Here is a 13787-nt window from a genome sequence, read left to right on the forward strand (position 1 = left end):
CCACCAAGTATAATACGAAATTAAACTTTCCAACAGTCTGACTCTTTAGTTTAAATGCTTCACTAGCAGTCTCACGCTGGTCTATTAGGTAAAATAGCATGTGAGGGTAAACAGCAGAGTCCTGCATGAGGTAGGTATATGTCACTGGTTGTTTCAATTGGAATCCATCAATGGGGCTGCCAGGATTTGGACTTGATTATAAGACAGAATAGGAAATTTAAGAATCAGGGCTCCAGAGAGAAATCTGGAACCATTAGTTACTCAAACTTACGTGGCCTTACTGTCAGTTTCGTTCCCTTTCCAAAGAGGAGTTTTTCAGATCCGCCCTGAGTTACACCCCAACAGACTGCTTTACAAATACTGCCAAGGCCCTTCCACCAGGTGCTGGGGGCCGGGGCTCCTCCGTCTCTCCCAAAGGAAGCACAAAGGTGGAAACACAGTGTTGTATAATCACGAAACTGTATAGTTATTCCTGAAAAGGGGGAGGAGCTAAGGAAACACTTTAATCCATCTTTACCTAACATTTGATTGTTGCCATTAATGAATTAATTAACCTAGCTGGTTAGCTGTTGCAATGAATTTGAAATAGCTCAGCTTTGGGGTCAGGGAGACTTGGGTTTGGAACCAAGGGCAAGTTCCTTAACCTGCTGCACCCCCACTTTCCCTGTCTGTAAAGAGGGGAGAAAAGTGGGGAGAATGAGGCTGCATGGTGAAGTTGTTATAAGGACTAGGATCTGTATGTGGGTTGCACTGGCCCTGCTGCTCAATCCCTGGCTTGCTTAGCTGAGAGCACAATTCTCTAGGGATTGTTTTAGCAACTTTAGAGACCAAAGCATCAGTGATTTCCCTTCAAACATAATCCACTCCCCCACTAGTAAACACTAAGCTCTGGAATCTGAGTTCCAAGAATTAAATTCTAAGTCCTCTATCTCACTCAATCAATTTGAACAAATTGTTCAACCTCTCTCTGAGCTTCCAAAAGAATATTAAAATATAAAAATGAAAAAATTTCTCTTCTATAAAATGATGATATTAATAACACTTAACCCACATAGCCGGTATAAGGATTTGCTGTGATAATGGATGGGAAACTTGCAGCCCATTACCTAGCACATAGTAAGCAATTAAAAATCATCATTATTTTCCTCCCCAGAAGCCAAACACACTGGCAGTTATCCTCTTTTCACAATGCCCTAAAAATCTCCAAGTCCTTGAGTGCTTCTCTTCCTCTAATTGTTAAACCAGCAGGGCTATGAGGGTAACAGAAGAACTACCCAGCAGTTTGATGAGAAGGGTAAGTGATTTTGTGAGAATTCAGCAAAAGCTGTATTTAGCTGCATGGGTGCACCTTCATGACTGGACCGTCTCGGAGGATATGGAGAGGGTATCATTTAGCCAGGCAGAACTTGCATATGAGCAGAGATGGGTCAAGAAGTCACATACCCATGAACTGCTGTAAAAAGGGTCTTATACAGTTTTCAAGAAGAGGGTTCAGTGCTTTCTCCACTTACCAAGTTGCACTGTGAGCTGAGTCCCTTTCCCGAATATCATCTTAGAGCCACTGGTTTGTTGAACACAATGCTCCGAGGCTTTGCAAAAACCGGAGGGGTCAACTCAGTGAACCCAACTTTGCTGAGCTTCCCAAGAATTAAGTTTTTCCTTCAACCTCCAAGCTTTTCAGACAGGATAAGTGATGGTATCTTTCTTGGTGGTAGCCCAGAGCTTCAGGGCTGAGAGATATGTCCAGAGATATGATTGCCATTTTAAGACATAAGAGCTCAGCAAGTCGATTCTGTATACACATTCTGTGGTCCAGAGTAATTGCATAGCTGATGCAATTTATCATAGAATATAAAATCCCACTGGGAGAGAAATTAGCACTGCAGAATTTATAGGTAGTGTTTGATGGTCACAGTCAATTGTCTGAAGACAAGACCAGCATTTTCATTTGGGCTTTTTTGCATCCCTGCCTCCATTTGCAGATGGCTGAACATTTCCCCTAAGATCAAGTTTAGCTGTTTCGACTTTAGTCAACTTTCCCCCACAAAACAGGCATGTGATGATTTTATCTCTCTTTAGAACCCTGGGGTTCTGTTCTGAGCTCACTAAATCTTGGAAAAAGAATGTTTGGGGTGCAAATAAACTTGCTTAGTCAAGAACCACGATGTTTTCTTTCTCTTGGGTCTGGCCTGGTCTGAGCTGTGAGGTGTCTTGGCTTAGTCCCAGACCAGTCTCAGCTGTGTGACCTTGAGCAAGTTCACAAACCTCTCTGAGTTTCACTGTCCTCATTTCAAAATTAAAGAAGTGAGTTAGGTGGTCTTTCAAGACTTTCTGAGCTGTTACTCTTTGATTTGATTTTCTGGGCCTAATCTATCCAAAAATACTGTGCAAATCTATCCCCCTCAACCTCCCAGAGTGTCTTGTTCTCCTCCCCATTTCCTAAACAGAATAAAACAAATAAACGGAGAAAAGAAAAGTAGGTCTCTACTTATCACATAGGGAAATAGTTTTTCAAGCCTACCATCTGCCTTAACATTAGATCTTTTTAGAAGTTTGAAGTCAGAATTTTGGAACCAAATCCTCAGGGAAAAGTGTTCTTTGTTTGGAGCTTCCAGATAATTCAAAAACCAAACCAAATAAACTGACACCTTTGGTTTAAAGCTAGTACTTACTAAGTTTCACTCTCACTTGAGTCCCGGTTCCGAATGTAAATTGCCTTGCTTCCCACAGGAGCAGACACCTTTACATAAACTACAGGCTCTTGCTTATCCACAGGAAAGGTGGTTCGATATTTATAGTCTTTTCCCAGTGGATGAGGGAGTTCATCATCTAGCCACCAGTGCCAGCTCTCTGGTTGCTAGGTGTTACATGATGAGGGGGGTTTTGCTAACACTATATCTGAAATGGAGGTACTCACCCAGGCTTACAATTAACTGAGTCCCTTTCCCAAAGGTGAATTTCTCAGTGCTGTTTACACAGTGCCTGGGCCCTTTACCAAAAGTTCCTCTTAGTGCTGAGCTGTGACTTCCTCTTCTCAGATGCAGCCTGTCTCTGGGGTGATTAGGGGGCCAGCTTGGTGAGCAAGGTCACTTAGGGTTGTTCTGCAGCCCAGAACTCAGGCCATGAGGAAGCCAGGACCAATCATGTTAAGGGGTCCAGAATTCTCTGGCTTCCTGGGCAGCTGAGACTCCCGTATTCTGAACATCTTGTAGGCTATTTCTTATTGCCCATCTTGTTGTACAGATCTATAAAAATCATAACTGCCTGGTGGTTCACTGTTGGTTCTGACCTACAACAGGAAAGGAGACCCCTGTGGGCATCAAGTATATGAGGGATGTCAGGTCCCCTTTTTCATTATTGGAAAGATAAAAGGTACCACTTCTTCCTATATTGACTGTGAGCCTACTTTCAGAAATCTATGATTCTTGAAAAGCTTTCCCCCCATAGATTTAATAGATCAAGAAAACTTACAGTTGGGGAGAGAAACTGGCCCTACAAAATAATGAAATACATGCTAAAAGTCAATTATAAAATACCATTTTTGATGATCTTGTGTTTTAGATTATCCATGCTGTTGTGTACTTATTTCCGCCCACCCCCCCCCCCCCACCCCCGAAGATAAGCTACTTACCCAGGGCCACAGTTAACCATGTCTGGGTCTCAAAGATAAATCCGTTGTCATTGTTCATTCATTGACAAAACCCTTCCTCACTTAGGGCAATGAAACCACCTCCTCCAAAACTGGCCCAGGTGATCCCTGGGGAAAACTGTGGGCACTTAATAAATATCTGTTAAGTTGAATTGTATTAATCATTCATCTTTTGTTCCTCTTCCTCAAAGAACACTTGAATATCTCTCTGACAATTTTCAGATGAAAAAAAAATTAATTCTGCCAGATAGTACGTACTGAGTTTCAAGATTCCTCTAGTCTTGGTTCCAAAATGTCAGTTTCCTATTAACCCCATTCCCACAGAAGCGAACACCTTTACAAAAACTAGAAGTGTCAGCATGGTTGAAAGGGATGTGGCATCACCTTTGTTCTCCTTCCTCACTAGACAGAGATAGCCTTCTGTCCTCCCCAGGGGCCCCCTCTTTCCTGGGAAAGGTCTGCCCTCTTCCCTCTGTTAGGACAGAGATAGTAGGTGGCTGAGTAGATTTTAGGGATGAAGATGATAAATAAGATATCAAAATGTTATCACACGATGCGGAGACTTTTTTTTTCTTGCCAAATTAATGCTTTTCTTCCCCACCTCCCTGCAAAGGCTGTTTTCAGCACTTTCTTTCTCCCAAATGCAATAATAACCGGATTCCAAGCTGGCATAAGGGCACAAACCTCCAGGTTCTGATGAGTCACACACATACTGAATCAAGAAATGATGCTACCCCCCAGTGAAGAAAAGAAAGCATGCTTTGCTTTCCTCCCTTGCTGGGCATGACAGAGTTTAAGCACCACTCAGGGGGATATAAACCAATAATTCTCTTAGTTCAGCTCTCAGCTTCATACATTAGCATCTTAAAGTGCAAGACCTGGAAGGCAACTTAGCAGCTGCTGGGGCCAAGCAGAAGATGAAGCCCAAGCCCTGAGGGATAAAGTTGCTTAAGGCCACATCAGTAGATAGAGACAGAAGTGGGACTAGAAATCAGAACACCTAAGTCCCTTCCTGCCTTCTTCCTTCTCGTGACTCAAGAGAACAGGGACCCTCCCTTGGTAGGCCCCATCCCTGGGGCTCTCCTGGCTAGCCTGGGTATGATTATCTCTGTTAAGCAGTGGATAAGTGACACAAGGGAGATGTTTGGCTTTGGCACAGGGTTTAAAATTTTAAAGAGAGATATAGAGCATCTTAATTCATTTTCAAAATTTTATTTCTTAGGCTGCAGGCAACAGCAATTGATAGCGGGGGAAATGGCCCATGAGGTCTCAGGGAAGCCAAGGGAAAGACAGAGATTTAGAAATTTGCCCTTTACCAAAAGGATAATCCAACAGAGAGTTGCCTCTGATTAGTCTTTCTCTGCGGGACTCATTACCAGGACTGACATCTAAGCAGGGTGGTGGCAAACACAAAGCCATGTGGTGTTCCCTTCTGTTCCTGTTCCCAGGGCAGGTATTGCTAATAGACACATCACTCTGCTCCTCTGGGTCTAGATATAGCCTCAGTCCTTTTTAAAAAAAAAAATTGAAGTGTAGTTGATTTAAAATATTATGTTAGTTTCAGGTGTATGACAAAGTGATTCAGTTATATATATATTTATTAATATATAAATATATATTAAATGTATTTCTGATTTTTCATTGTAGGTTATTCCAAGATATTGAATATATTCCCCTCTGCTATACAATAAATCCTTGTTGCTTATCTATTTTACATACAGTTCACAATCCTTCTTAAAACTGTGCTCCAGATAACAATTACCAATTGCTAGCCCTTGGTAATTGAGATATCACCTGCTTGCTCTCCATGCCTGGGGGATAATTGGAGAGAAGATCCTACAAATGGCTTGAGAGATGTGCTTGGGTCAGGGTCAGGCGAGGTCCCACACAGCCCCATCACAAAAGATATCACTGACCTGGTTGGACCAAGACTGTTCCTTCCATAGGCTGCTCCAGAGGTGACGACAGTAATACCATGGAGTATTACTTCTTCCTCACTGCTTTCCTTCAAACACAGGCCTTGGGCAGCAAACCATGGTAGTGTTCTTCATGCTGGCTCTGGCCCAAAGAGCCTTCAGCAAGCTCTTCCCCCCAAACAGAGGTCCTGGGGATAGAGGACGTCTGCTGGACCTCAGTCCCTCCCTGGCATGCTTCCTCTTATCCATCCGCCCAGGTCTGTCCTGGGGGTCCTGGAATGGAATGGGCCACAGGAAGAAAGTGATGCAGAAACCCTTCTGCTAGACCACTCATTGCCATCATCACACAGATGTTTCTAAGTTTTTCCTTTTAATCTCATTTCTGTTCTTTCATTAAAAAAGCGATGTGTTTGTCCATGTCCATCCAAAGACATTTCCCTGTGCCCTTTGCTGTTGCACTAGGCTTTTGTCTGGTAGGGAAATGTCCCATGTACCCTTGTGGGGTGCTGTCTTATGTCCTTGAAGACAGTGCTCTGAGTGACTGGGGAGGATGGCCCCTTTGGCCCAACAGAGAAGCAGCTGCCAGTGTCAGGGTTGAAAGGGGATTGGGGAACAGAAGCTGCAACTTTGGCTAAGTTCTGAACAAAGAATATTTTCCTCCTCTGACCTCTTTTCTGCCAACCTCCAGTATGACCTACTTATGGAGATGGGCTAATTAGAACAGCAGAGGGCGCTATAAGGTCAAAAACAAAGCTGCCCTCCTCAAAGGAAACTGGGAGAAAAACCCCCCTTCTTTGAGCTAGTGTAGTGATCAAATCCAAGCCTGGGACAAGAGTGGCTTCTTTATCAAATCCCTGGGGCCCCGTCAGGTCCAAAGGCCTCTGTTGTGTGGTGGTTTTGGGTTAAAGAAAGGCAGTCCAGGGCGCTCGCTGCCTGGACTCAGATGCAGACACCCACAGGTTTAAGGGAGATGGGGCAGGAAAATTCAAGGGCAATGCGTCCATAGTAGGTCATTAAATCTTGAGTCTCTCTTAGCTCTAAACTTTGGGGGTCACTCTCGTCTGTACTTTGTGGTCTCCTATGAACAAGGTTTCCTGTTGAAACCTTCGGAAGACATAGGGCAGTGAGCTGGCAGATTCATTTCATATTCCCAGTGCTCTTAGGGGTTTGGGATAAGCATAGCTGGCTCAGGTCTTAGGGGAGCACAGAGCTCTATGACATACTTACAGCAGTGACAGAAATGAAAGATGAGAGTCCCTTTTTTATTTGCCATCGATTGGTACAACATGGTTTAAAAATTTTTTTTGGTGTGATTTCACAACTTTATTTTTTAGATTTACTCAGCATCTTATTTCTGAACGTCTTTGATGAGACTCAAGCTCTGAGGAGTTTATTCATCAGTCTGTTTCACAAAAACGACAATAGCAACAGCAATGACTAGCGCTCTTAGATCACTTGCTGGGTGTATTGCTTGTGTTATTTCATTTAATTTTCCAGCAGTCCTGTGAAAAAACTATTATTATTTTCATCTCCATTTTATAGGTGGAGACACTGAGGCTTGAGGAGGAGTTAGGTTGTGTTTAAGGTCTCACAGCAAGATGCTGGAGCTGATAGGAACCCAAGTGGTGTGGATCCGGAGCTCCACTCCTTACTGCACTGCGGTTCTGAGAAGTGCCCTGGTTGAAGCGACGCCTCTCAAGGAGTGATGGAAGGGCACCATGGTGGGGAGGGGGTCGTTTTATGATTGTGCCACCCTGAGAAGGTCTCAATGTGAAGGCTAATGGAGAGGGCAGGTGCCCCTGAGTGAGGGTCTCTGAAGCCCTCTCCTCTGTTCTCGAGTGTGGGCAGATGTAACTAAGGTTGGGCTGTCAGAAGAGGAGCAGCAGTTTAATTTGTAAACTGTTATATTGCCTAGGTCAGGGAGGGAGCACTCAGCTCTCATACATATCATGCTTCGCACCACCTTTAGAGCAGGGACAGACTCCCAAAGACTGAGCGCGGGCTGCCAGAGCACGTGATTATCTCAGAAGCTCCAAGTGGCCTTCCCTCTCGGAGGGGCTGGTGCCTTTGAGAGGGGGACCCCTGCCTGCAGGAGGCAGTGCAGGCCTGGCAGCCGCTGATCAGACATAGCAACTTGGTTGCTGAACCTCCCTCTTTCACATCTGGGGGCCTGGGGATGCTCACGCTGGGGTTTCAGACTTCCTGGGGTATGCTTTCGGTGATCTTCATGACTAGGATTGCCAGATAAAATGCAAAATGTCCAGGAAATTTGAATTTCAGAAGAACAATGAATATCTTTTTAGAATAAATATGTCCCAAATATGGCATGTCCCAATTATTACTAGTGAAAGCCTCTCAGTCATGTCTGACTCTTTGCGACCCCATGGACAATACAGTCCATGGAATTCTCCAGGCCAGAATACTGGCGTAGGCAGCCTTTCCCTTCTCCAGGGGATCTTCCCAACTCAGGGATCAAACCCAGGTCTCCTGTATTGCAGGTGTATTCTTTACCAGCTGAGCCACCAGGGAAGCCCAAGAATATGGAGTGGGTAGCCTATCTCTTCTCCAGTGGATCTTCCTGACCCAGGAATAGAATTGGGGTCTCCCGCATTACAGGTGGATTTTTTACCAGCTGAGCTACCAGGGAAGCTCTAATTATTACCAAAATTTTTTTGTTGTTGTTCATTTGAAATGCAAACTTAACTGAGTGTCCTGTATTTTTATTTGTTAAATCTGTCATCTTTACTACTTACAATAGCCAAGATATGGAGGTCACCTAAATGTTCATCAACAGATGAATGGATAATGAAAATGTGGTATATATACACAATGGAATACTAAGCCAGAAAAAGAATGAAATAATGCCATTTTCAGCAACACAGATGGATCTATGGATTATCATACTGAGTGAAGTAAGTTAGAAAGAGAAAGACAAATATTGTGTAAAGTACTACACATAAAGTAGATAAACAGCAAGGTCTTATGTACAGCACAGGAAACTAAACTATATTCAATATCCTGTAATAATCCAAAAAGGAAAAGAATATTAAAAAGAATATGTATGTATATACATATAAATAGCAATCACTATGTTGTACGCCAAAACTAATACAACATTGTAAATCAACTATACTTCAATAAAAAAAATCTGGCAAACTTATCCATGCCAGTGGTGAGTTTTTAAGTGGAGAAAGTTATATTCCTTTGTTCACAAATATTTGTTGATTGCCAGATACATGGCAGACACAGTCCTAGGGGCTAGGACTCACCGTGTATGTGTATGTACACAGGGTGAGAAAGTGAAAGTGAAAGTTGCTCAGTTGTGTCTGACTCTTTGTGACCCCATCTATACAGTCCATGGAATTCTCCAGGCCAGAATACTGGAGTGGGTAGCATTTCCCTTCTCCAGGGGATCTTCCCAACCCAGAGATCAAACCCAGGTCTCCTGCATTGCAGACAGATTCATCACCAGCTGAGCCATCAGGGAACCCAAGAATCCTGGACTGGATAGCTTTTCCCTTCTCCAGAGGATTTTCCTAACCCAGGTATCAAACTGGGGTCTCCTGCATTGCAGGCAGATTCTTTACCAACTGAGCTATCAGGGAAGCCCATACAGGGTGAGAAGGGAAAGGCAAATAATAAGCGTGTATAAGCCCAGTGATGTCAAATATAGTGATTGATGAGATGTGAAAATAAGACAGAGATGAAATTGAGGGGGACTCTGGGTACCCAAGTGAGTGACATTTATTTGCCAGGGAGAGACTCTCAGAGCTGAGACTGGTAAAAACTGGAAGCAGAGTTTCAGGCAGCTAGAAGAGGGAGGCAGGGAGAGGAGCAGAAGGAAGGCCACAGCAGCTGAAGGGCAGTGATGGGTGTAGGAGAGGGTACTCGAAGATGCTGGCAGACAGCAGCGGTCCCACCAGGTGCAGTGGGTCACAGGCCAGGATAGGAGGCCCCCCTGACATCATTAGATTTACATTTTATGAAGACCTGGAGAGGGATTGTCCAGGGGCAAGGGCAGAGGCAAGGGGACCAGTTGGGGGGTTACTGCCATGGGCCTGACACGAGAGGGTGGTATTGGCAGGAGGCGGGGGGGTGGAGAGAAGCGGAAGCACTTGGAGACACACTTCTTGGTGGAGCTGACAGGCCTTCCTGATGAACTGAAGGTGGCGGACAGGGAAACAGAGGGACTCCAGAGCACTCCTAGAAACACTCCTAGGTTTGGGGGAGCAAGTTGGTCATCTGTTCTTTTAGGGCAGTGCCTCCCAGCAGTTGTCATGTCTTGGCTTATACAAAAGATAATATTTGTACTTGAGTGTGGCCAGGAGGGGCTGACCCAGGAGGCTCCAGCTACCCCAGGTCCCAGTGGCCCCTGGGAGCACTGTCTCAGCAGCTTTGTAACCTACTCACGGCAGCTCACCCACTGGGAAGCGTTGCTTCAGGGGAGAATTTTCCAGCTGGGGCCAAGTGTGTGCTGCAGGAGAGATGGAAATCAGACTGCGGGAAGTGAAAGAATGATCTCAGAATCGCAGCCCTCCTGATCCATAAGAAATCGATCCTTCTGCTTTCCTGTATATTCATTCTATTCATTTTTGAAAGTTTGATACTGAAACTCCAACTAAAAATCTTAATTTAGCTACTTAAGAAAATAATTGTAATGTAGAGTGGAACTATATGTTAGTTTGTTCTGTATTTTCCAAGTTTCTGGTAACTTTATCATACTTTCAGAATTTAAAAAATTAAAAAGAAAGAAAAAATAAAAAAAACTGGGGGAAAAAGAAATAGAGGATTTCAATATTTTGTAGTAATCGTGAACAGAGTGTAACATTAAAAACTTGTATAAAAATAAATAAACAACAACAACAGCAAAAAGAATAAGAGTTCTAGAATTCAGGGCTAGAGCAGATTTTATTTATTAAAAAATATTTATTTCTTTGGCCGCATCGGGTCTTGGTTGCAGCATACGGAATCATCTGTCTTCATTGCAGTATGCAGGTTCTTTAGTTGTGGCATGTGGGGTCTAGTTCTGTGAACCAGTGATCAAACCCAAGCCCCTCCTCTATTGGGAGCGTGGAGTCTTAGCCACTGGACCACCAGGGAAGTACCTAGAGCAGATTTTAGAAATGACCTTATCCAAGCCTCTTCCTTTCCTCATTACACAAAGATGTAATACTAGGTGAAGGTCCCCATCCATTTGTTCCACGTACCGAGTGCCCCGGGTATGGGCAGCTGGGCTCATGCTGGGAGACAGAGCTACTTAAAGTGCGATACTGGCCTGGTACCCAGCCTGTCCCCAGAGGATGTGGAAATGGACGATGAGCCAGTGTTAGGGCTTCCCTGATGGCTCAGTGGGTAAAGAATCTGCCTGCAATGGAGGAGAGATAGGAGACGCGGGTTCGAACCCTGGGTCAGGAAGATTCCTTGGAGGAAGGCATAGCAACCCACTCCAGTATTCTTTCCTGGAGAATCCACAGACAGAGGAGCCTGGGGGACTACAGTCCACAGGGTCGCAGAGAGTTGGACATGAGTGAAGCAGCTGAGCATGCAGCATGCAGGGCAGTTTGATATCGAAGTATGTGATCATTAGGCTTGTAATTTCTGTTTTTTTCCTTTTTAAAAAACTAATTCATTTTCATTGTGTTTTACAAAAGGATTAGTTCAAGAGGGTTGAGGACTACAAAAACAACAACAACGACGTTTCCTGGGTTGGAAGCATGTGCCTCAGAGAGTTACAGCTAATTCAGGCACGTGACTGTCACGCTGTTCCACTCCTGTCACGTCCCTCCCATCTCCTTCTCTTCAGAAGCCCCAGAGACAGTCTCAGAGGTTCAAGGAGCCCAGTTTTATTCTATATCCTCCTCCCTGATATAAAAAGAAGATGTTTCTCCATGTGGGCTTCAGCCTTTTGCTTTTCTGTAAGTGCACTCGCTGTTATGTCCCACTTATTCTATCATCCATTTCCCTGTTTCTGATTTTCCGAGGCTTGGGCTCTTTCCCATTCACGCTAGATTTTCCAGGTATTTTCTGCCTTTAATTTTCCTGTGTCCTTCCCCTGCCTCTGCCCACTGAGGTCCCCTGGGTGGGCCTGTGCTGGACCCAGGACCTGCAGAACATAGCCCCTCACTGTTTCCTTATTTTTTCTCTTCACAGACAAGGGCGTGCTGTGTAACCAAGTGACCCAGAGTTCCCCGGAGCAGAGGGTGGCGACTGGCAGTGAGGTGACACTGCTCTGCACTTTCCAAACCTTATATTCAAATCCAGACTTGTACTGGTACCGAAGAAGACCAGATGGTGTCTTCCAGTTTGTCCTGTATCGGGAAAACGCTAAATCCCATGATGCAGATTTTGCTCAGGGTAGATTTTCCGTGCAGCATAGTGTGAGCCGCAAAACCTTCCACTTGGTGATCTCCTCCTTGAGGCCTGAAGACACTGCCACGTACTACTGTGCTTTAGAGCTCCCACAGTGATGCAGGCGCCCAGGAAGTCTTCACACAAACCCCTGGGCACAGCCTTGCAGAGCTGCTTCTCTGGGCAGCTCATGTCCTTGGACATGGCATCCTTCTTCCTCGTCATTCTGTGGTCCAGTCTGGCCTTGGGAGGTGCCCTAACGTGTCTGCCTAATACGAAAAAGCCTGGTTACTTGCAGGGGAGCACCCCGACTTCCAATGGAAGAGATGTTGCCCCACTTCATAGAGGGCCCTTGCTGCCCTGGTGCCCGTGGTGGGGAAGGGAGACTGCCTGTCTGAGGGACCCTGGTGCCCGGGTTGTGCCTGATACAGAGAAGGGCTTGACAGGGATGTGCTGTGTGCCCTGGGCGGATAGCCAGATGGGGTGGGTGGGGGACCAATCTAAAGAAAGCCCATTGGAAGTGTGTTTATTTTATCTCCATCGTTTAGCCATTGTTGGAATTGGTCTGTTTCCCTTTTAAGATTCAAATTGGACACAAAGTTATTTACTTTAAAAAATGTCCCCAGTTTAACTTTCATGAACATCTTCTTGTGCAGTTACTTTATTTCTCTGGGATGTTCTTTGGTACCTCCTTTTTACTTTGTCTGGAGAATATTTTCCTTTCACCAAAGAGCTTTGAGATATTCCCAGAAAGCTGTCTGTGAAAACCAGAATCCCAGCTTCAAAGTTCCTGAGTTTGGAGCCCAGTGGCATCCCCAGGGGAGAGAATTACCTCCAGGGTAAACCAAGATGTGATGTCAAAAATAGATACACCCTCAGCCCTGGGATTGCACCCCTCCTTCCTCTACTACTGATGTTTCTGCCTTAAGACAACTATTAGAGTTATTAAGTGTAATCTTAGAAATAGTAGAAGTCTTGGTGGTGGTTGTTGAGTTGCTAAGTCGTGTTGGACTCTTTTGTGACCCCAAGGACTGTGGCCCACCAGACTCCTTCATCCATGGAATTCTCCAGGCAAGAATACTGGAGTGGGTTGCCATCTGACCATGGAATTCTCCAGGCGAGAACACTGGAGTGGGTTGCCATTTCTTCTCCAGGGGATCTTCCTGACCCAGGGATTGAACCAGTCTCCTGCACTGCAGGCGGATTGTTTATGGCTGAGCCACTAGAGAAGCCCTAGTAGACGCGTTAGACGTTATTTTATGGGAAAAGCATCGAAGCCCAGAGAAGTGAGGGACAATCAGAGCTGGTTAATGACTGGGCCAAGGGAGCGGGGCTGCATTTCTGGGTGCTCCCACGCAGCTGCGCCCTAGGAGGCTGTAGCAGTAGGCAGCTTGGGCAGCAATTAGTCTGGGCTTCAGCACAGGCAAGTGGAGAGTAGTCACTATAGAGATGGAAGGAAAGAACATGGGTGAGGGAGCCAAAGTTTCAGGCAAATGACTCAGCCTCTGGGGCTTCTGTTCTGCCACCTACTGAGTGTGTGTAATACTCTTCTGTAAACTCCTTTCGGGTCCTTGTGGGACCTGAGATTCTGCATGTGAAAGCTCTGGAAACCTATAATCCATGGTAGCAAGGTCCCCACACCTGAAGTCAGCCACAGTCCCCTCTGGCTCCAGCCTTAAATCTTTTCTGGAGGGTCCTTTTGGTGGAAGAAATTCATAGTCCTCTAAAATGCTAGTTGCCTTTTGCTGATGATCAAAGTGGGCCAGTGGGTGGCCCATTCATATGCTAAGTGCAGGACTGTTTGAACTTGGAGTTGGCACCCCTGATAACTTGGTTCTGCTCCCAGAAATATCCCTGCCCCACTGAATGACTTT

At 45.2% G+C, this 13787-nt stretch overlaps 2 gene segments (V, D, J or C); one reads left to right on the forward strand and one right to left on the reverse strand.

Annotated features, from left to right (window-relative positions):
- LOC122443232 overlaps positions 1-13787 on the reverse strand; it is a 331145-nt gene that overhangs the window by 71621 nt on the left and 245737 nt on the right.
- Positions 11122-12963, forward strand: LOC122443260. The segment is given in 3 exon segments: positions 11122-11137; positions 11217-11480; positions 11716-12963. Coding segments are annotated over 2 exon segments (354 nt in total).

This window comes from Cervus canadensis, chromosome 6 (genome assembly GCF_019320065.1).
Source record: "Cervus canadensis isolate Bull #8, Minnesota chromosome 6, ASM1932006v1, whole genome shotgun sequence".
NCBI lineage: Eukaryota > Metazoa > Chordata > Mammalia > Artiodactyla > Cervidae > Cervus > Cervus canadensis.